The 22910-nt window shown below is 43.3% G+C and overlaps 1 protein-coding gene and 1 long non-coding RNA gene across 3 annotated transcripts in view; one reads left to right on the top strand and one right to left on the bottom strand.

Annotated features, from left to right (window-relative positions):
- LOC132025344 (uncharacterized) overlaps nt 1-10975 on the top strand; it is a 17773-nt gene extending 6798 nt beyond the window's left edge. The window contains exons 2-4 of the long non-coding RNA XR_009406549.1: nt 4028-4083; nt 8644-8755; nt 10404-10975. This is a non-coding gene — a long non-coding RNA (uncharacterized LOC132025344). The remainder of the gene's footprint in view (nt 1-4027; nt 4084-8643; nt 8756-10403) is intronic.
- Nucleotides 6777-22910, bottom strand: LOC132025340 (putative dimethylaniline monooxygenase [N-oxide-forming] 6). Of its 2 annotated transcripts, XM_059412433.1 has the most exons (9): nt 22629-22910; nt 22070-22311; nt 17205-17393; nt 15854-16016; nt 14553-14695; nt 12746-12945; nt 11139-11494; nt 9079-9151; nt 6777-7694 (listed from the first exon to the last, which is right to left on the bottom strand). In XM_059412433.1, exons 2-9 carry the CDS (start codon nt 22199-22201, stop codon nt 7352-7354), a joined length of 1599 nt encoding a protein of 532 aa, XP_059268416.1. In that variant the 5' UTR covers nt 22202-22311; nt 22629-22910; the 3' UTR covers nt 6777-7351. The 2 variants fall into 2 exon arrangements, with proteins under 2 accessions (XP_059268416.1, XP_059268417.1); XM_059412434.1 differs by lacking the exons at nt 22070-22311; nt 22629-22910 and adding an exon at nt 17675-17713.

Below are 22910 nucleotides of genomic sequence, written 5' to 3'. Positions count from 1 at the left end.
CCTCATTAATAGCTTTTTTGATTTCAACTTGGTTAGATTTTAGTTCTTTTATTTTTCCAGAAAGGGGTTTTATTTCTCCAGAAAGGGATTCTCTAGTATCTTCTGTGCTTTTATCAAGCCCAGCTAACACCTTGATAATCATCGTTCTGAACTCTAGTTCTGACATCTTACTAATGTCCGTATTGATTAGGTCCCTAATTGTCAGTACTGCCTCTTGTTCTTTTATTTGAGGTGAGTTTTTCCACCTTGTCATTTTATCCAGATAAGACTAGATGGATGAGAGAACAAAATACTAAAATGGTAGCAACGACCCTAGAAAAATATACACTAACCACATCAGAAGAGACCCAAAACTGGGGGGAGATGGCAGGAGGAAAAAAGATATATACGCGCGCGTGTGTGTGTGTGTGTACACATACATACACTGGTAAATAGAACAGAGCCACATATGTGATTTTGGTTGTATTTTGGTCTGTTAGAAGAAACTGCCTCCCAAAATTTTAAAGAAATATATATATATATACACATATATATATATATATATGCAAAAATAAGGGTAAACATGATGAAGAGATAGAATATGACTGTAAAGATGAAAATTAAAAAAAGATTCTAAGAAAGGAACTGATACGGTAAGAAGTTGGTTGAAAAAAGAAAAAAACACAGGAGAGAATGTGATCAAGCAGGAGACTAGAACAAAGCCATACACTAAGGGAATATTTTGATTTGTTAGAAGAAACTGTATCCTAGAATTTAAAAAAAGAAAAACTTATATGTACACAAAAAGTAAGATTAAATACAATGAAGGCACAGAATATGAGTATAACAATGAAAGTTAAAAAAGATTTTTAAAAAGGTATTGATAAGATAAAATAGTTTAAAAAGGTTAAAATAGGAAAGAGGAAAAATTAAAAAAATAGAATAAGAAAAAATAAAATTAAAAAATTTAACTTTCAAAGACTAAAGAATCATGGGGAAAAAAGCCATGAATTCTATGTTCTGCTTTCCCGTAGCTCATTGATCAGTGAACTTGGTCTTGGGGGGACATTCTTGCTGATCTTCTGCAGGAGGGGCCCATTGCCGTGATTCTCAAACGCCTTTGCCTGGGGCAGAACCGCACGCCCTTGCCAGGGGCGGGGCTCATCAATCCGCTGGGGTTCGCGCTTGGAGCTTTTGTTCCCTGAGCGCTTTCCGTACCGCGTTGGGGGACGGGAATGAAGATGGCGGCTGCCTGGTCTCGCCAGCGGAGCCCGAGAGCTTGGGCCCGCTCCTCGGTGCGCCCCCGGGGAAAAGCCGTCAGCCCCTGCCTCTCCCTGGTCTCGGCTGCACTGGAGCTCCCCGGCCTGCGACTGAGAGTTTCTGTCTCTGTCGCGCGGCCCGCGTGGACTCTTCAAACCCAGCGGATTCGGGCAGTGCACCCCTGGGCCCCTCCTCCCGTAGGAGGAAGCGGGGAGTCTCCCTGGAGCTGCCACTGGTGGGGTCCCTGCTCCCAGAGTAGTGGCCCGACTCTGCCTCGAGTCAGTTTATGAAACGCCGAGCTGAGAGCTCACTGCTCGGCTCCATCTCTCCCCCCCGCTGCCCGGCTCCATACCCGGGGGCTCTGCCAAACTCAGACACCCCCGGTCTTTCTGGGACCACGAGGGACCTGAGACCACACGGGCCCCATGAGGGCTCCATGCCCTGCTTCGTCTCTGGAGCGACGGCCGGCATCGCAGCAGACTTGTAAGCGTTCTGATTTTGGCCCCGCTGCTCTCTCACCTGCTGGTAAGTGGCTGACCTTGGATTCACTTCTCTGCACATCCGACCTTCCAGAGAGTGGTTGCTTTGAAGAGGGAGCAGGAGGCTGGCTGAGGACAAAGCAAAAGCTGGCACCTTGCACCCCTCTCCACCCGCCCCCCTCGGTAATGTGTGTGACATCCCTCAGGCACCCCTGACTGCGCTAAAAGAAAAACAAATATTAACTTGCAGAGATCACAGTCCTGCAAGGCCGAGTCTCCCTTGGTTTACAAATGTCCTTGAGATTTACAACAAAGAAGTTACCTTATCAATAGCCCAATTTCCAGAGGCACAGAACTCAGTTCCTCAAGCCCTAAGGTCGCCCTCCTCTCCATAAACAAAACTGAAGGAGGCTGAGGTAGAAGGAAAAGTAAATAAAGTTAAATTTCTTCTAAACCTGAATCTCACTAACAAGGATGCTTGACAGCAGGAATGTGACATTCCACCAGAAGACTCCCCAATTGCCTTTATGTTAGTGACTCATTAGAGGGAAAATGGCCTTGGCTTGAGAGTAACCAGGCCTTCAATATCCTGACAGTCTTCTTTACCCCAATAGCCCTTGTGAACACCCCTTTGTCCTCACCTCCCCAACTTGTGTGTACATAACCAGCCCCTCCTCACATCCCCGGTGCAGCATCTCATGGGTCCTGTTCCTGTGCTCTAATAAACCACCTTTGTGCACCAAAGATGTGTTAAGAATTCTTTCTTAGCTGTCGGCTTTGAACCTCACCCCATCGAACCTCACCTACATTCAAAAACTTCATCATCTTTTCTGTTCCTAGAACTGCTGCTGTTCTCTTCGATCTCCTGTTGGATTTGTAGGTGTTCAGAATGGTTTGGTAACTATCTAGCTGAACTCCTGGGATCAGATGACATTTAGGTCTCCTACTCCTCCGCCATCTTGCTCCTCCATCACCAGAAGGAGCATTTGAACAGACGTAGGACAAGACCCTTCTTGCAGAACATGGTTCAGGAGTGGTGGGAGGCTCTGGCCAGGCAAATTCTTCTTCATTTGCTGACTGGTTCATGAGGTCCCACTTTTGGGTCTTTATCCATTTCATTTAGGTGATGCTTTGATACTTCTTTCCCTCCTGTGGCATAAGCACAGGACCTCACCTTCTAGTTGCGAAATCCTGACAAAATCCAAATACTCAGGGGATAGGGATGCTGGGTAAAATACAAATTCTGCACAGGCTACACTTACTCTAAAACATTATTTATCGTTTATCTGAATTTTGAAATTAACTGGTTGTCCTATACATTTGCTAAGTCTGGCAACTTTGGGAAGGGTCATTATTCATTTAAAACCGAGTGTAGGGGTGTCTGGGTGGCTCGGTTGGTTAAGTGTCAGCCTTTAGCTCAGGTCATGATCCCTGGGTCCTGGGATCAAGCCCTGCATTGGGCTCCCAGCTCAGCAGGGATCCTGCTTCTCCCTCTCCCTCTGTCCCTCCCCACTTCTTGTGCACTCTCTCTCAAATAAATAAATAAATATATCTTTAAAAATTGAGTGCCAATTAATTTGTCAGGTTTGTTTTCTTGAAAGCATGTTTTCTATAGGAAGGGGTAAGTCAGTCTATGGGCGTTTATGGAAAAAGGAGTCTGGATGATGGCCTTCGGAGAAAGTCATTATGGAGAAAGAATAAATAACAAAAAAGCAGGAGTTATCCAAGTGGATGGTGGTGGATGGAGGTGTGTGTGAGGTGAAGGATATCTGTGACAAAGGGAACAGCATGGGCCAAAGCAGAGAGTAAGAATCATAGTGGTATGAGTTTAGGAAATAGGACCAGGCTGTCATCGTGAGTAGAAAGAGGGAAGCAGGGAGAAGTAAGAATGAGAGAGATGAAGGCCAGTTAACGGAGGTCCTTGAATGCCCTTGAGCTTGAACATTGTCCAAAGGATGATGGGAAGATTTTGAAGGGCTTTGAAGATGGACTTGCCATGCCACACTTGCAGCAGTGTGGACAGTAGTTGGGGGTGGCCTGGCATTAACTTCCCTATGTTTGCTTTGCTAGTAGAAGGATTGGTATGGAATCTGCCTGCTTCATTCATTTATTTATGAGTCTAGTCCCTGAAGGCATCCAGGCTGGGATGTTTAAGGACTTCCGTAATGCTTTAAGGTAGGTTTGTAATACGAGTCAGTCCCTTAATAGGTGCAAAGCTCATCAGATGCTTAGCAGTGTGGTTAGCGAAGGCCCCGTGATGAATCAATGCTTCAAATGCCTGAAGATGACTTTTTTTTTTCCCCTTGCAGGGAGAAGTGACTAATGAACAGACATGGAGTCTCTGGTTATACTTCTTTTGTATAAGGTAAGAAAAGAAAATGAAGTTAAACCTTATTAACTGTAAGTGATGACCAGGGAACAAGCTTGTGACGTAAGATGTAAACTTTAAATTGCACAGGAATTTCAGTTGTCACTTCCTTGTGGCTTTAAAAAACTGACCCCTCATATTCATTTTGCCGCCAACTATTTTTTTTACTAAAAGCCACATTAGAATACTGCATCCAGCTACATCTTTGTTGGTTATAGAGATTTTATATTACCAGGTTGTGGTTTTATCTCTTTAAAGAAATCAGTAGACACAGCCCAGGGTGTTATGCCCAAGGGGCTGCCTTTGGTCCTGATCGTAGCCTGGTAAGTTGGTCTCTTCGTTCCAAATCTTTTTTTTTTTTTTTAAGAATTTTAAAAAAATTCTTTATCTTTTACTCAAAGCCCAGATACTTGCTAAGTCTTCAGAGAGAGCATCTTTCTTCCACTGGTGGGTCCTGCTTTCTTCCCCAGGCTCATTCCTTGTCTTTCCCCTCCAACTCTCCCTGAAGTCATGACGAACTTCTACCGTTTCTTCAGATGTGCCTGCTTCTTTGTGTCTCTCTCCCGAACTCTGCAGGGGGGCGTCTCTCAGTAAGGATGGCCCCTTTAACTCCCTCCCGGGACATGAAGAATATAGTCCACATCAAATGACACTTCCTTTTTAAAAATGCCCCGGAAAAATCTCTCTCCCCATACACGACCCCTTCACATCTCTTTCCTATAACCTCGATCGTATCTTACTGTGGCAGGTATGTACACATATATGCTCAGCCCTCTCGCTCGATACACACGTGTCCCATACGGAGTAGTAGTACTCTTCAGAAATACACTAGATGCACCACGCCTGCTGTGCACATATGTGTGCACACGTATGCTTATGGTACACACGCACGTATGTACCGTAAGTGTACTCTTCAGAAATACGCTAGATGCACCGTGCCTGCTGTGCACATATGTGTGCACACGTATGCTTATGGTACACACGCACGTATACGTATGTATTTATGTATACTTACACGCATTACACGCGTATGAAGTGAACAATGCATTTAGTCCAATTTCTGAGGAGTAATCTGCATTTATGAAGCCTATTTAGGGCAGCGACACAGCTCTGTCCTTTTTGTTCTCGAAGCCCCCGTGTGCTGTTTAGCTATCCATCACCGTTTTGATCGCATTGGCTTATGTATAGCTTTTGGATAGTACAAATGAACGTACTGTGAATATTATATACCAGTTTTTGTATAGATATATATTTTTATTTTTTCTGGGTTAATAAATACATATCTTGTGTGAGATATAATATTTGCAGATGTTTTCTCCCCATCTGTAATCTCTCTTTTGTTCTCTTAACATTGTCTTTTCAATGGTGGAATTTCTTAATTTTGATAAACCCTAGTTTATAAATTTTTTTTTCATGGATTGTGGATTTGATATAACTTAGACATCTTTCCCTAATTGAAAGACTATTTTTTAATGTTCTCTTCTAGAAGTTTTATACTTTTAAGATTTACATTTAGTTCTATGATCCATTTTGAGTTAATTTTTGTATATGGTGCAAAGTATTAATTGAATTCTCTTCATATCACATAAATATCCAGTTGCTTTAGTATCATTTGTTGAAAAGACTGTCGTATCTCCACTGACTTCCCTTAGATGATTCCCTTAGTGAATGAACGGCTTAAAAAACATATACTGCCAAAACTCTCAAGAAGAAACACATGGGTGCCTGGGTGGCTCAGTGGGTTAAGCCACTGCCTTTGGTTCGGGTCATGATCTCAGGGTCCTGGGATCGAGTCCCGCATCGGGCTCTCTGCTCAGCAGGGAGCCTGCTTCCTCCTCTCTCTCTGCTGCCTCTCTGCCTGCTTGTGATCTCTGTCAAATAAATAAATAAAATCTTAAAAAACAAAAAGAAGAAACACATAACCTGAGTAGTCCTATACCTATTAAAGAACTCATTAGACATCTGCCTTCGGCTCAGGTCACGATCCTGGGATCCTGGGATGGAGTCCTGCATCGGGCCCCCCACTAGCAGGAAGCCGGCCCCCCCGCTCTTCTGCTCCTTCCTCTCCCTCTTCTGCCCTGTCTGTGTCCTCTCTCTAAAACAAACAAACAAACAAACAAACAAACAAAAACACCTGAATGTATAGTTTAAAAACTTTTCCACAAAGAACTTCAGACCAGGATGGTTTCACTGGTGAATTCTAGGAAACATTTAGGAAAGTAATAATGCCAATTATAGATAAACTTTTCCAGAAAATTTAAGAGGACAGAATACTCTCTGACGTATTCTGTGGGCCCACTCTTACACTGATACCAAGGCCAAACCAAAATATTACAAAAAATAAAATACAGATCAATGTTTACTATAGACATACATGCAAAAATCCTTAACAAATGTTAATAAATGTTCCTCCACTTAATAAAGGGTATTTATGAAATATCTATAGTTAACATCACTTCTTAAGATCAGGAACAAGGCAAGGATGTTTGATCTCACCACTTCTATTCAACATTATATTGGAGTTTCAAAGAAATAAGGCTCGCGAAAGAGATAAAAGATATCCAAATAGAAACTGGAGAAGTAAAGATATCTTATTTTTAGGCAAATTGATTATTTATGTAGAAAGTATTATGGAATCTATAAGAAAGTTACTAGAACAAACGATTGCATTTCTAAATATAAGCTGTAAACAATGTTTAACTACCATTTTTAATAACATCCAAAAATATCACATAGTTAGGATAAATCTGCCATATGATGGGTAAGAACTATACACAGAAAACTACAAACACTGCTGAGAGCAATTAAAGAAGATCTAAGTAGAGGAAGAGATACACTGTGTCACGGGTTGGAAGATTCATTATTGTTGTGATGTCATTTCTGATTGAACTCATGATAAAATGGAAATCATGATTCATGATAAAACACCCTGAAATAATGTACTGACGTTTGTCCATCTCTCACATCTGCGCTCACTCCCCTTCCCCTTCCTCTTCCTCATCTCGGGCACCTCCAAACTGGCCAATGCATCGTATGAAAACCCTTTCTAGAGTATAGAGTCTCATCCGAAAGGGAGAGGCTGGGTATCTTCCATTTTATTGAGACTTTCAGTTAAATGGGCCAGAATTCATTTTTATATCTGCAGGAGGGGAAGACGTAGCTATGAGTTCTTACGTATGCACATGTGTATACATCTGGAATTAAACTACATAGATATCTGTGATAAAACTTCCAGGCTAAACTCTGAGAATAATGGGCTTTCTCATTAGTAAAATGTGAGCCAAACAGCCAGCAAAAGCACTGGGAATGAAAGCATTTTGAGCAAATTATGAAAGTGTTGGGGTCTCTGAGCTTCACAGACAGCTCTTGTCCTGGTTGGCTTTACTGTCCTGTCCCACTGGGTCAGGATGGCATTTCTGGCCCCATCCCACTTCCCCGGTCCCATCAGTCGAAACTGGTACGGGCTACAAGGACCAAAGAACACCTCCAGGGCCAGCTGGGGGTCAGTCAGGAAGAGCCACGGTATGTTGGGCTTGGCCCCGATGAAGGAGCCCAGCTCGTCCATGTACGTGATGTAATCCGTCTGCAAAGTCTGGCTCTGGCCGAACCTGAGGAAAGAAAAGGACACTTCGCAATCAGTGTCACGGCTGTAAACCAGGCACTGATTTCTTATTTTCTACCTTAGAAAAGTAGCATTTTAGTCAGCGCCTCCCGAATTATCCCACTCCTATTTCTCCACAGCATTGCGTTTACCATTCTTTGGCAATAAATGACTTGATTTTTTTTTCTTTTCCTTCCTAATCTCTGTCTAAGTTTGATGTGATTTTGGTCTTCTGCCTCAGGCCTGGAGGGAACTGCCCTCTGTGTGTCCAGATGACTGATTAACTTAGCTCACCCTTTAACACATGGCTGTTCTTTACAGAACATCGCTTAGATCCGATGTTCGATTTTGGGGGCATGGCCTCATTTACTTTGATGAGCCTTGAAGAAAGGCTACCTTTTAAGAAGTGAGATTGACTTTGGGGCCTCTCCTCTTCCTCCTCCGTATTCCTATTGGCCATGATACAAAGGGTGGTGAGTGGAGGAGGCCGTGTAACTTGCTAGCACATGGGAGTGCCCACGTCACAGAGCTGTCCTGTGAACTGCATGAGATACGGGGAGCTTTTGTGCAGCTGGAAGTTTCCAGGTCTTCTCTGCTCTAGACCCTTCCCTGGCAACTATTTGGCGGCTCTCAGTGAATGAGGTGTCAGAGCTTTAAAGGGCAGAGAAACTTCTTATGCAGCCACCTATTCACCTGAATGGGATTCATGATCTAATTATTCTTTCAACAGATTTTAATACATAATTTGAAAAGGATTTACTTCTATAGAAGTAATTAACATAAAAAGTTACATGTAAGTATCGGATGTCTAGCCATGTGAATGACTTTCTACAAATCCCATTTATTGTGTACCTAAGAACCCATGTTTGGATGAATCAGAAATGAATATTCTTTTAGAAGAAAATAGCAGGGCAGGTGAACTCAGTTTAGTTCTTCATTTGGTTTTCTTATTACAGTGCTCCGTTCCCGGCTAGTTAACTTGCTGGCGGGCATGTGGCTGTTGGAAAGGACTTCTTGGAGACATGTGAGCCGGATAATTCTTTGTTTAGGTGGCCTGCCTTCTGCAAGGTAGGATGTTCAGCAGAATCCTAGTTTCTACACATTAGATGCCAATAGTATGCCCTCTATACTTGCAACAACCAAAAATGTCTCTGGACTTTGCCAAAAGTCCAGAATCACCCTCATTTGAGAAACTACCCTAGAGTGTAATGTGCTCTATACACTTGTGTGACGTGTAATGACTATTATTTTCCTATCAAATATTGCTTGATCATAGCAAGTGTTCCAAAAGTGTGAACTCTGACTAGTCAAAATATTATAAAATACATAAATGTTTTCCTACATATAAAGGAAAAACTTAGGATTTGTTTCATTAGCAAGTACAGTCTTACCACTTGAGTTTTTTCCCCATTTTCTCATCGATGTCATCCATCATTTCACTTGTAGTTGGCAAGGTACATGATTCTAGAAAAGAAACAAAGAAATATTGAAAAAGATGAAAAAAATCAGAACTATATAATGACATGATAATTTTTCTTGGTATTTATGAATTATGTCCCTAAGTAATTTTGTATCAAGAGGAGCCGCCTTGGGTATCTTTAGTAGAATAACAACTTATAGAAATAGTCTTGAGAAGGCACTGAACTCCCTCTGTGAGTGGCAAAGCTGGCCTGCAGTGAGATGGTGACAGCAGAGAAGTCTGTGGCTCCAACTCACCCGGTTTCATCTACCTGTGACGTCATGCCAGGCCCAATCCTTAGCATGTCTGAGATACACCCCATGCACGTAATAGCTTAACAGTTCCTCTGTATTTCTTATTTGCATCCTCTTATCGAAAATTCTTTCGAGAAATAATCTGGTAAAATAGTTCACTCTAAGGTACATGGCAGTGGGAACAGACCCATGGAAGGAGGCATGGGTTTTCCATCAGCCTGCAACCAGAAGGGATCTTCAGGGCCCTCAGAAAACTGTTCGTGTTTTGCTACAGTTTGTCAGTGGAGGGGGCATCTGACAAATATCTATCTATCTATCTATCTATCTATCTCAAATATAGCTCTTTGGCCCTGCAACAATGGCAGGAAGCTATTGTGACATTCACAGTGCAGAACACGTCCTCATCGTGGGCAGCCTTCCACACAGCCTGCCAGACCTGGCAGTCAGGTGTTTGCTAAAATTCTTGTCTGCGTTGTTCAATGTTGTGTCCCAAGTGCCAAGACAGAGTGTGGCACGTAGTGGTGCTCAGTAATTATGCAATGAATGAATAAATGATATATTTTGCTTCATGTAAATTCCTTGGGTTTATGAACTGTAGCCAACCTTTTTGGTAAAATTCCAGGTGCTTGGCATTGTCATGCCTTTACGAGAAAAACACAGTGGAAGTATTTTACAGAAAGCACCCTTATAAATGATTTCATGACTGGGTTTTTAAAATAATGATTCTTTGTGGTACACTTGACATTGCTTACTTATCCATGACATTTGCAGAAAACATATGAGTCTATGATTGTAACATTTTCTTCGTTACCTATGGTCTAAGTTTCTATGGACAATATGTTAGGGGAAGTGTATCTAGATTGGCCCAGTCTTCTCAGCCCTTGAATAAAAAGGTGCTTTAAGTAATAAGGATGATGAGTATGACTGCTGTAAATTACGTCAGTATATTTGAGACATTGCTTTTCTTCACGTAATCCTCATATTCTTGATTTCCTCACAAAAGCTCACTTGTGGCCACTGGAGATCGTGGGGTCTAGAGTGGAGGGAGCAGGAGAAGATGGTCAACAGAGTAAGCGTGGCCTGACTTTGCGGTTCTGACAGTTTGGCCCTGGGAAGGTCTCTAGCGTCGCCCACAACATCCTCAGGACCCGTCTCACCTCCACAGTGTGTCTTGACATCGCTGCTACCTACCGCTGTCTTTCTCTTGCTTAAAGCTTTGCAAAGTATGTGGCGCCTGGGTGGCTCAGTGGGTTAAGACTCTGCCTTCAGCTCAGGTCATGATTTCACGGTGCTGGGATGGAGCCCTGTGTTGGGCTCTTTGCCCAGCAGAGAGTCTGCTGCTTCCCCCCCTTTCTCTGCCTGCCTCTCTGCCTACTTGTGATCTCTCTGTCTGTCAAATAAATAAATAAAATCTTAAAAAAATAAAAAATCTTTGCAAAGTCCCTCCAATTTCCCTATGAGAAGTCTAAGCTCTGTAAGACAGCTCCCAAGGCCCTCCACGGTCTAGTCCCTTTCTCTATTTCTTGCCACTCCCTGCCTCTGTTTTATATGTCCTTACAGAACACCTTAAGACTTCCCCTATTGTAACGTTCCCCTGGCTCTCTTTGGGACTGTGTAAGATCAAGGAGTATGTCTAGTTCCTTTATATTCCTGGCATCTAGCACAGTACTTGGCATATAGTAGGTGCTCAATAAATGTTCACTGACTAAATGGATAAAAGACAGAATGGTCCACCTACTTGCAAACACTTTAGCTGCCCAGCGAGCTTGCAGGTCAGCCGTGGGGATGGCAGCCCCAAGGGACTGGACAAGACCAATCACAGCCAAGGTAGGCCTCTCCATTTTGGGGGGGAAGATGCCTTTAAACAAGGTGACCTCATTGTTTCTGCTTTTGATGATGGAGTCATCAAGGAAGGGGTAGGCGTAATCATAGCCTGTTGCGAAGATGATGTAGTCAATGGCCTCAAACACGGTCCCGTCCTCAAACACAGCCGAGGTCTCTGTAAACTCCTTCACGCTGGGCTTGATGGAGACAGTACCACACAGGATGCGGGATGGAAGCTCGTCATTGAATACAGGTTCTTTCCTCAGGGGACTGTTCAGAAACAAGGAACAAAGGCTTTTGCTGTAACATACTTTGGTTCCAGGAAATATCTGCAGTAGTTCAGAGCACTAGAACCAAAGCTGAGGAGTGAAACATTAGCATGGGGACCACTGAGCTCTTCTTCTGTGGCAGGTTTTCTTCTATTGCCTGCAACAGTCCTTAAGAAATTCTGTCTGAGGAGCGCTTGGGTGGCTCAGTCAGTTAAGTGTCTGCCTTCCGCTCAGGTCATGATCCTGAGATTGTGGGATCGAGCCCTTCGTCAGGCTCCCTGCTCAGTGCAGAGTCCGCTTCTCCCCTTGCCCCCCTCCCTGCTCGTGCTCTCTCTCTCACTCTCTGTCAAATAAATAAAATCTTAAAAAAAAAAAAAGAATTTCTGTTTGAGCTGCCTCTTTTGGCTCTTTGAAGCTCGAAGATTTCCTTATGAGCACTTACACGATTTGGTGATTCACCAAACAGATGAGAATAAAACTAATTCCTAGACATAATCAGTGGTTCCGAGGGCAGAATTTGGAACCAGGTGGCCCAGGTTTATAATCTACCTCTGTCTCTCACGAGTGGCTACTTCTCTGTATTTGTTTCCTTGTGTGTAAAATGCAGTAGTGATGGTTTTACATGTTTCATGGGTCTTGACTGTCCCGCTAAAACGCTAGACTGTGTGGTTGAGGAGGAGTGCACTTTAATTGTGAGATTTTCTGCTTTCTGAGACATGTCGATTAACACTACCTGGTTCGTTGCTCTTTAGATGCATACTAGAAAATTGAGATTAATACGAACCAATATTTGTAAAGCTTGATAGTTCCCAAAATGCCTTAATTTTTTTTTTTTTTTGCTCTTCCTGCATACCACAGTAGTCTCGATGAGTAGATGTTATTATTGCTATCTCCATCACCTGTAGCGTGGATAAGGTATTCCTCAAAAGACAGTTCATGAACTGGCTCAGCCCTCAAGATTCTGTGCTATAGCTTGAAGCTCCCATAAATGAATCTTGCATGTCAGAGGCATCCAGCTGCCTGCTCCTTTGCCATTTTGTATTTTCCCATATACCTCTCACCATTAGAGTCATTTCAGTAAGATTTTCACCCCATGCATGACCTCTGAGTATACCGTGTCACTTATGCAGTCCTCACTTTAATCCCAATGACCTTTGTGAGATGACTTAAGTTAGACCTACGGAGAAAAATTTCAACTGAAATTAGTGCCCCACTTTTTTTGGGATGAGAAAATAGGAGTTACTTGTAGTACCCATTTAAAGGCATCAGGCCGTAGTTCTCATGCTTAAACCATGTGTTCATCTTCTTGACATATAACCAGTCGGAGACAAATGAAGGAAGGGCATTCCGGAGGAAGGTTGCGAAACGGGTCACGTGCACCATGTCCCAAGGATAGCCATGGTCCCAAACCCGGCTCATGACCCAAGAACCACTTCTGCTGCTGATAATGACCTGGTGGGGAAGGCAACATGGATTTCAATACCACTCTGTAAGAAAGAAGCAGATATGACACAACAGACACATACTGTGGGCCTCTCCATACATTTCCCCAGTATCTAGGCAGAAACATTTTTAGAGAGTTGGGTCAAGATGAAAAGTCCATGATTGAAACTAGATAGAAACAGAACTACTCTGCCCCTATACCCCAGAGGGCTGGTTCACAGTTGTTGAAATAATGAGAGCCTGTCATCTTGGAACAAGAGGGCTGTGTCTTCAATTGTGACAGGCCTAATCTTCACAGAGTCAGAGACATCGATGGTAGAGGACCAGCCAGTCCAGAGCCTCAGTGGTGGTGGATGGTGGTTGTTGCTGGGTTGGGTGGGAGAAATATAGCTTAATCTCTACCTGAAATTGGGCTGAGGAGATACCAAAGAGTTAATTCAGTTTTCTGTTTGAAGTCTCCTCTCTCCCTCCTTCTCACACACCCACTCCATGACCTCTGCTCGGGACCCAAACCATGGCAGCCGTCTCAGCTCTGAGACAAGTCCAGCTGCTCGTCTGTTACGATGCTTTTGTGACAACCCAAGGGAATCGAACGTCAAAAAATTCCTTAAGTTTTATTTATACTCACTTAAGAATTTGTTTATTGAGCATGTGTTTCCTTAAAAATAGGTTAAGTTCTTCAAGGTCTGTTGGTCATGGATGATTTAGCTTAGAGTCCTTTGGGAAGCCTTCCTTGACTTCATCCAGGCTAAGCTATCTTCTCTTTCTGTGGTGCTGCTGTTGCCGTACCTCATGTTACTGAGGCTTCATCAGCTCCTTTCTTGCCTGTCCTCTCATTTCTGCCCACCGACTGCCCCCGGAAGTCAAGAAGAAGTCTGATTTATTTCTGTGCTTATTTCTAGTCTGACATGATTCTGGCATATAACCTGTGCCCCGTGTTTCCTGAGTCCTGGCTGTTGAGTTTTTGGATAAATGACAGCAAGAACCAGATCGCATGTGTCTTTCAGATCTTTGGAATGATAAGCACAATCAATGCCTTTTGTGTGGGAGGAGATAAGACACGCTGTGAAATATATAAGGGTGGATCCCAACTAGCACCAACTAGCAACAGTTTGCTTGGAAGCCATCAGAGCACAAAATTTTTTTTAAAAATGCACTCTTGGGACACCTGGGTGGCTCAGTTGGTTAAGCGGCTGCCTTCAGCTCAGGTCATGATCCCAGCGTCCTGGGATCGAGTCCCACTTCGGGCTCCTTGCTCGGCGGGGAGCCTGCTTCTCCCTCTGCCTCTGCCTGCCATTCTGTCTGCTTGTGCTCACTCTCTCCCCCTCTCTCTCTCTGACAAATAAATAAAAATATTTAATAAAAAAAATGCACTCTTATCTACACACACACACACACACGCAGGCACGCTTGCCTCTGGGTGGGACAGAATGTACTTCCTTGCTCGCCCGGCCCACACCACCTTGCTTCCCTGGAGGATGTCTCAAGTCCTCCATGACTCAATGGGCACATGCCCAGGCGGAGCCCTTGTCTCAGGACATGGCCAACTGGAGCCGCAGGGCCTCAGCGTTGACTTAAGAGGGTGGCGTACCCCAGGCTCGTTTCTCAAAGTGTACCTGCGCAGCCAGACGACTGAGCTCTACGGCAATGTCAGATCCAGAGTTCCCCAGGCCGATCACCAGGACCCTCTTCCCCTTGAAGGCTTCTGGGTCCTTGTAGTCCCTGCTGTGGAGGTAGTGGCCTTGAAACCGGTGTAGGCCTGAGGGGAACATGAGGAGTACTTTGAGTTGATTTTTCAGAAGAAATGATGAAGACTCAGTTTTCATTTTTTGAAAAATTCCTATTACCAGTCTTCATTAAAAAAAAAAATCTTCCTAGTTAAAGTGCATTTATCCTTTCAGTGGCTTTTGACACTACACCCCCAACTAAGTACTTACAGGGCCCTAAAAAGCCTACAGTATGGGAACTTGTGTTTTGACAGTAATAATAGCCAATGTTTGTTGAGTCCTCACGGTGGGCCAAGTCTTCTGCTAAAAGATTTACAGTCTAACATCTGATCTGGATAACATCTCTGAGTGGCAGATACCAGTGTCTCTATTTTTAAAAGACAGGGAATCAAGACAATGAAATTAAGTGACTCGTCTAAGGTCCTCTAAATATACTGCCTCTTAACCTTCAGGCCTTCAATCCTCTATTCTTCCTGAATCTTACTCTTTTAATTATTTGACCTGTGAACAGCCTGCCTGCAGATGGGAAGTCTAATATGTTATGGCGGACATGTGTTTCTGCTGCAAGGAAAGACAGAGGGGAGGAGAAAGATTGGTTGCTTGTGTATCGCGTTTATTTGATGTTTGGCACTTTTGTACAGTAGTAGAGTATGGTGCTACACACACACACACACACAGAAATTTCTTTTTTTTTTTTTTTTTTAAATTTTATTTGACAGAGAGAGAGATCACAAGTAGGCAGAGAGGCAGGCAGAGAGAGAGGGAAGCAGGCTCCCTGCTGGGCAGAGAGCCCAATGCGGGGCTCAATCCCAGGACCCTGGGATCACAACCCAAGCCGAAGGCAGAGGCTTCAACCCACTGAGCCACCCAGGCACCCCCACACACTGAAATTTCTTAAGTGAATTTACAAAATGTACCTATAGATGACTTTTATAAACCCTTTCTCTAAAGAAATACTTCCTCTTCAGGTCTTCATCTGATCTCTGACTAGTAGGTCCTTGATTCTTTTAGCATAAGGGTTCAAGAGGCTAATTCTTACTATATCTCACATATCATCAGACTCCCAAATTTTGTTTTGAAATCTTTGGAAACTTAAGAATAATTATTATGTACCATCTATGGAAAAGATGTAGTGCAACCCTTGACATTTGTGTATAAATTTTAGTCTATTGTATATTTTTCCAACTTACCAGGAAAAGAATCAGTTGGTAGGTTGGGGTACACATGATGTCCTGAACAAATCATCACAGCATCAAAAATAGCAGATTCCTGTTTCCCATCCTTCTCCGAAACAACTTCCCATTGTCCGGTGACTAAGAAGTTGGGGCATTTCTTTATGCTAGAAACCAGGGTCTTAAAGAAAACCAGAAAGAAATTTACAGTTATATTTACAGTTCTGTGGGTTTTAATTTTTTCACCGTGTTTCTGTAGAGGAAATCACTGCCATGACCTCCCTGATCATTGAGAAATATATGGGAAAACATTAAAATAAGGAGTGATAGTGATTCTTCAAATCTCCCAAGGAAAATTACTCAGTGGGACATATTTACTTTTTTAACATCTAGTTAGTAGGTATGGGGTAGATTACACTGAATATTCTTGTGAAAGATGCCATGTCATTTGCTTACCACCTTCAACTGGCATTCCTGGCTTCTTTCTCTCCGACCCCATTTTCTATCAATTCCATAAATACGGGAATATCTCGGGGTTATCAGTCCTTATTTCTCCTTTGCAATGTACAGATACTCTCCCTTGGAAATATTAGCCACTTCCATAGTATGACTATTATGTAGATAAATATAAAATTATATTAAGTATAATACAACAATAAATAAATAATAATAAACAAAAAAATAATAAATAAAATAATAAATAAAACAATTCATAGCTCTTGTAAGATGTGGAAAAGAAAGCCCTTGGTGACAGTAAATACAATCCCAGTTCATAAGTCTTTTTGGTTACTTTTCTCACTACATACGTATGTTTGCAATCAGCAGTACTGAATGGAGATTAGGAACTCTAAACAAATGCGAAGCACTGTTGTTATTTGCGGAGCCCAGTCTTCTCTGCTATGGCTGCTGAGTCTCCGCATCTGAGGAACCAAGTGGGGGGCGGATGAGAGCAAGGACTGCATTAGTCACTCATTTAAAATGTCGCTCTCCTCATTGTGGCAGAACCTCCAAAGAATGCCACAGCTTCTTGAACCACACCTCACTGGCATTGAACTCAAGAAGTGTAAGTATGGACTGGAGAACTTGGGATTGTTTATAAAACGTGACAGAGTGACGGCGGAGTGTGCACTTTGACGGTGTAAGCACATCTAGTGTTTTCTGCTGCGTTCTCAAAGCTCTCAGAGACCAGCGGAGAACATGTTCAGAGGAAAAAACCAACGAGACACAAATACTTTAAAATCCAAGCCAACGTTGGATTGGCGAGCGATCCTAATACTTGGCTCTGATTTCTAGAGCCGAATATTATACCTTGCTTCCCCCCAAGGGATAAACATGCTGAGATCAACAGCACCAGTTAGAAGCCCCTTACCTCAAACTCTATATATCTTAAAAGGTTCTTCTTTTGAGCAAATGTCCTTATGTATTCCTGGAGCTTGCTGTGGTGCATATAGTTGGGGAAGTCATCAGGATACGGGAAGTCTGGGAAACACATCATCTCTTTGGAAGAGTTGGTGAATACGGACTGGTAAATGCTGGCTCTGCCTTCTTCGGCTTGGTTCTAGGAAGAGGGATAAAGCTCAAAAAGGAAGTCAAGAATGGCATTCTCTTCAGTGAATAGTCAATTTTACTTCAACTGAAACCTTTTTAATATGTAAAAAAAAAAAAAAAAAAGGACATTAAAACAATTCATAGCTCTTGTAAGATGTGGAAAAGAAAGCACTTAGCATCGCACATGGCACAGAGCGGGGGCCTACACCTTAGCTCTCTTACTGGAATTACCCCTGCGTTAACACTGCTTGTGGTCTCGTAGAGTTTTCTTTCTGTTTCCAGTCACAGCACCTGGTTCTGATCTCCTGCTCACAACACAACGAAGTGGTTCACAGGCGGTGGTAGTTCGGAATCTCCTTGCTCTGCTCTACGGCATTCAGCAAACAATCAACCAGCAACAGAACCTTCTCTTGAAGTGGAGGCTTTGTTTATTTGGCCTAGTCAGAATCAGCCCAATGGCCCCTTAAATCACAGATTCCTGGCCCCATCCATAGAATTTCTGATTCAGTGTGTCTGGCTTGGGGCCTGAGGATCTGCATTTCCCACAGTTCCAGGCGATGCTCAGGCTGCTGGCCCAGGAACCACTGCTCTTTCAGGAATGGATTCTGTGCTTGAGGAGTCCCTGAACCACCGGTTAGTGCTCCTCGCCCCTCACCAAACACATAGGAAATAGATGCCTCAGAACTTGTATTAAGTCTTGCCAGTGCATCGTGAAGCCACATCACTGAAAAATGGCTTTCTTTTTGAGAAGTAGTTGAAGGCTAAATGGAAAAACAAACATTTCCTCTCTGTTTTAAGGAGGATAAAAGTTCACAAGCCTTGAAAGTACTTTAACAAGCTGGCTGCCTCTGCTTCCTCGGAAACCAAAGAAATGCCATGTTCCTGCCGGATTCAAGATCTCCATCTCCCTGTAGCCCCATACTGACCTCAAGAAGACACGGACAAAAAGTGCCAGGAAGGCCTGACAGGCTTATGTCTGGGGCGGGGCTGCTTGTGGCCTCCGTTTGAAGATAAAACTTCTAGTCACGGTTGTTGTGTTTCTTATAAATAGCCAGGCTCAAGAGATTTTGACTTTCCTACAAGCCTCGCTTTGAAATTTCTGCTAAGGTCAGAAAAAGGGTGATGGCTCATGCCTGGTGGATTTTGAGGTTTGAGTCTTTCCTGTTCACCCACGGCCATACCTTTTGTTGGTGGTTGTGGAAGGAGACAAGGGAGGGAGTTTTCTCAGGTGTGGACTGAAGGGAGGGAGGCCTGAGCTTCAGGCAGCGACTGGTTAACAAAAACATAAGACTGCTGGGAAACAGAGAAAGGCCTTGGGTTATTTCCACCCTGAATGAATCTCTGCTCTTTGCCTCTTGACCACAGCCAATCATAATAGGAGGAGGAAGAATGTGTCCCCTGCAGCCCCTGGAATTCTCCCTGAAGGACTGTTCTACACCCGAAGGAAAACAGATGTATTACATAACAGCAGATGATTGCTTCAGAGCTCGTATTTTCAGTTTCAGCATGTGGTGGGGTTTGAGTGGGGAGGAGGAAGTAAAACTCTGCCTCTGGCTGAGAGAGCTGCCCTAGACCCAGAGATCCAAGCAGCCACGGTCACGTTATCATGGCCCGTCTTGGGTTATGACTGTGTCCATGTCTCTCGTCTTCCCACTGGAACGTAGGCAACCGGAGGGCGAGGTCAGAGGCAGATCTAGAATGTCGTGAGTGCATGTCAACAGTCTGCCCTGAGCTGCTTTCAGATTCCATCTCTGCTCGGCAATTCCACTTCTCCTGGTCCAAATATACCCTCAAGGACCCGCTCAAAAATTGTCCCTCCATCATGCCTTTCCTTGTCTCTTTCTTACCAACCAGCAGTCATCCTGTCTCCACCTCTGCTGAGCTCTGATCGTCTTTACTGGCCTAATCGCATATTCACTGATATATATAGTTAATCTAGGACTTGTTTTCTCTGATTCTAAAATGCTGGCTGCCTGTTGTACCTCTTACCTGCAGCTTTCCCTAACATCGTGGCCTACGCACGGTGCACTCCCCAAATACTTGCTGAGTGAATAAATGAATGGGTGAGTGGAGCAAACGTCCAGATGGTTCTGGTTCCACTGTTTTCCCCTTTTGTATTGCAGCAGCATGGAAGTCTTCTGAGGACACGAGACCTTAATCTTGGAGTATATGAAACTTAAAACATGCTTCCATGCAGCCTGCTAGTGTTTAAACCTTGTTTGGTTTCCATTTTGTGGAAAAAGCACACGGTGAAAAGTTCAGAATTATTAGGTTTCTTTCTTTCTTCTGAAAGAAAGTCCTGCCTAACAGGACTTGCAAGATAAAAGCTTACATAACACATATTTCTAAAGATCTCTTTCTCAGAGTGGATTGTATGCACCACGCAACCTTTCTTCGACAAGAAGAACAGGTGCAGGATATGGAGGGACTAAAGTTTAGAGTATTTTTCTGTGTTTACATGCCCATGGGGCTGTTGGAGTAGAATTCTGCTTATAACCAGTGACCTTATGGGAAAGCGCTATCCCGTCTTGCAAAGAACCCAGAGTCTTAGATTGTACCGATCTGTCGTCTGTTGCTTCCTTAAGTAAACTCGGTGATCTTGGCACTGGTACTTACAGATCCCTGGACGCGCCATGTCCACTGCTTTCTTTGTGCCTTTCATGATGGCCGCTCCTATCTAGAAACCTCTCTCACCGGTCCTGCACACCACCGCTGACTGTCCGTGGGGTGCCGTTCACAGACTGCAGTGGGACTATCACTCTCTGGTGTTGTGTCACGTAACAGTCCTCTACTCTTGCTGTCTGAGAACATCCTTCGAGTCTCAGCTACGTGCTCTCCTTGCAGGAAGTTTCCTGGACCTGATTACGTTTTCGTAGCAAACCCACACCCTCTTCTAGATCTCCAGGCACTCGTTTGTTAAACGGCCACCAAGGGCTGTCTCGTTGTTGCTCAGGTTTATAACCTCTTATTTGAAACTCTTAGGGCTAGATATATTTTGGAATTTGTAGAGTTTTGGGTTTCTCTCCATAACACTTCTAGTGAGATCTGGGACCGCACCCTATAGTCAATGGCAAGAAAACTTCTGTAGTGAAACACAGAGTGGCACAAAGGAAGATTATAACTAGCCTAATGTCAAGTTCAACTCATGTTTTCTGACCATTTGACTTCAGGAAAGATTTTTGCATCAAACAAATTTTTGCCCATTTTCTATCAAAGGACCTGTATTATGGCTTACTTCATATTTTTCATCGCAGTACTTGGCACAAAACTGCCCAAAGAGATGTTCAAGCAGCATTTAGTTGTTGCTGATGAGATCATAGAGAACGATTTCATCTTTTAGGCTAAGCTAGCCACATCTCCCTGAACAAATAGAAATAAAATCACATCCTTAAAAAATAATAGCTCTTGATTACTTCCCAATGGAAATGATCTTATATCTCATATGACACATCCAGGATTATAGGACCTCTCACTTTAAAAAAGAAAAACCTCTTTTAAAAAAAAATATTTTATTCATTTATCTGACAGAGACAGAGATCACAAGTAGGCAGAGAGGCAGGCAGAGAGAGGGGGAAACAGGCTCCCCGTTGAGCAGAGAGCCCGATGCGGGGCTCGATCCCAGGACCCTGAGATCATGACCTGAGTTGAAGGCAGAGGTTTAACCCACTGAGCCACCTAAGCATTCCTAAAAAACCTCTTGAGATGAAAACGAATATGTCCTAAGTTAGCACTGATATATTCTATTAGAGTAATGTATTGTTGTAGTTTGGGCAAGCACTGAGACAAAGACAGAAGAGTTTGGTTACAAGGAGAATGGTGTGGATATGACGTCTTCATGTCAGTATGTGTCATCTACATCCAGTCACAATGGCTGGGAAATTCAGGACAGAAAGGATGGAAGTTTCCCTGACCTGGCTTTCAAAGTTTGAAAAAATTGTTTTTATAATGAATATTTTCTGATTATATCATTTGTCCAACAATGAGACTGAATAGCAAAGGCAATCATTTTTCTCTCTGGTTTTGGAGTTTGGAAACTATTCAACAGTCACTCACACAACATGCACAACCATTTATCATAATGTACAATATCTTTGCAATAGACACAAGTGAATTATAACATCACATCCCATTACAGTTGGAAGGCATGTTAGAGGATACCTACTCTCCCACCTTGACATTTGACCAATGAGCATTTGAGGTCCAGAAAGAACAGAAAGGACTTGCCTGAAATTAATCTTCCCAGAAAACCTAAGGTTGAGACTATACTCAGAACTTCTGACTTTGGTCTAATTTTTTCTCTTCCTTTGTTTCCTTTCCTTTCCCCCACCCACCATGTTTCTAGGTTTTCTGAGCAGTAGTGAACAGGGATAGAATCCATTCCATTACATGGGGGGAGGCAGTGGTACATTTTTGTTTTTGTTACAAATTGCGGACATTGGCGCCCTTTCAAGCCTTGAGATCTGGGCTCTGCAGAGAGCAGGTAACAATGCAGGTAACAATGTTTCCTGAGCTAGTATGAAGTAGTTTTAAGTGACTGGACGGTAGCATGATGGGAGAGATAAAATTTTACTTTCCAGATCTGGAGCTTATTTGACCTACCACCCAAGTCCGAATAGAACTGATCAGATTTGACTTAGGGAGCGACCCATCTCCCTTCTGTTGGTATCCCAGTGATGTCCCACTCACCGAGAATTTCCACAGGCCTCCAACATCATTGCTTCTCTCAAAGCAAGTGGGCTCCAGCCCCTCTTCCAGGCAGCACCGGATGGAGGCTAAGCCACTGACACCAGCTCCGACAATGGCCACTCTCTTCCCCATGGTTGCCGGGAAGGAGGGCCTGGAGAGAGCTTCTTTAGAAGAGTGTCCCTGAACACTTGGGATTTTTCAGTAGGAAGAACCAGTCAAGGTTTGCGCGTCAGGATCCTCACCTTAACACAAGAAAACATAAATGCACGTTAACAAGCTATGCTCATCATTTTTACCACTCTTGCTATAATAAGATAATAAATCTGGCTATTTCTCCTGCTAATTCAAGATGCTCAAAATAGCAGAGTCATTGAATGTTGGAGCAGGAAGGCCCTTGAAGTTCATCAGTCTAATGCTCTCCATTACAAATGTAGCAATAGTCACTCCAAGAATGTTAGCAGTTACTTCTTCGACATCTCACAGCTAATAAGTAAAGGAGTTGGAACCGGAACTCAAGCCTTCTGTATGAAACCCACTGTTCCAAATCACCCCTACTCACTTTGAATGCTTGGCTCTAAGAGGTCTTAGTCTTAATGAGCTGACTTCCTTTCCCCCAGAGAACCAGCAGTTCTTTAAATGTAGAAGAAGATGGTGTTTAACAATGTCTTTTGATGTAAAAATTGAGGAAGGGGGAGGAGTTATTAGTCTTAAAGTAAAAATTCCCTTTTCCTTGCATATTTCATGGCGTAGAGTCCTGGTAAAACCTGGACGAGAAGGACTGAGTGCGGTAGGAACAGCAGACCAGGGGAGGTGATGGGGAGCAGAGGAAGAAAGGGACAGG

This window comes from Mustela nigripes, chromosome 10, assembly GCF_022355385.1.
Source record: "Mustela nigripes isolate SB6536 chromosome 10, MUSNIG.SB6536, whole genome shotgun sequence".
Taxonomy (NCBI): domain Eukaryota; kingdom Metazoa; phylum Chordata; class Mammalia; order Carnivora; family Mustelidae; genus Mustela; species Mustela nigripes.
This window is presented reverse-complemented; position numbering and strand designations above follow the sequence as displayed.

Coding starts and splice junctions, on each gene's coding strand:
- LOC132025340 (XM_059412433.1), bottom strand. CDS start 22,201: ATGGGGAAGAGAGTGGCCATTGTCGGAGCTGGTGTCAGTGGCTTAGCC. Junction 16,017..17,204: donor TAAGATATATAGAGTTTGAG/GTAAGGGGCTTC, acceptor GTTTTCTTTAAG/ACCCTGGTTTCTAGCATAAA. Junction 7,695..9,078: donor ATGGGGAAAAAACTCAAGTG/GTAAGACTGTAC, acceptor TTCTTTCCTCAG/GTTCGGCCAGAGCCAGACTT.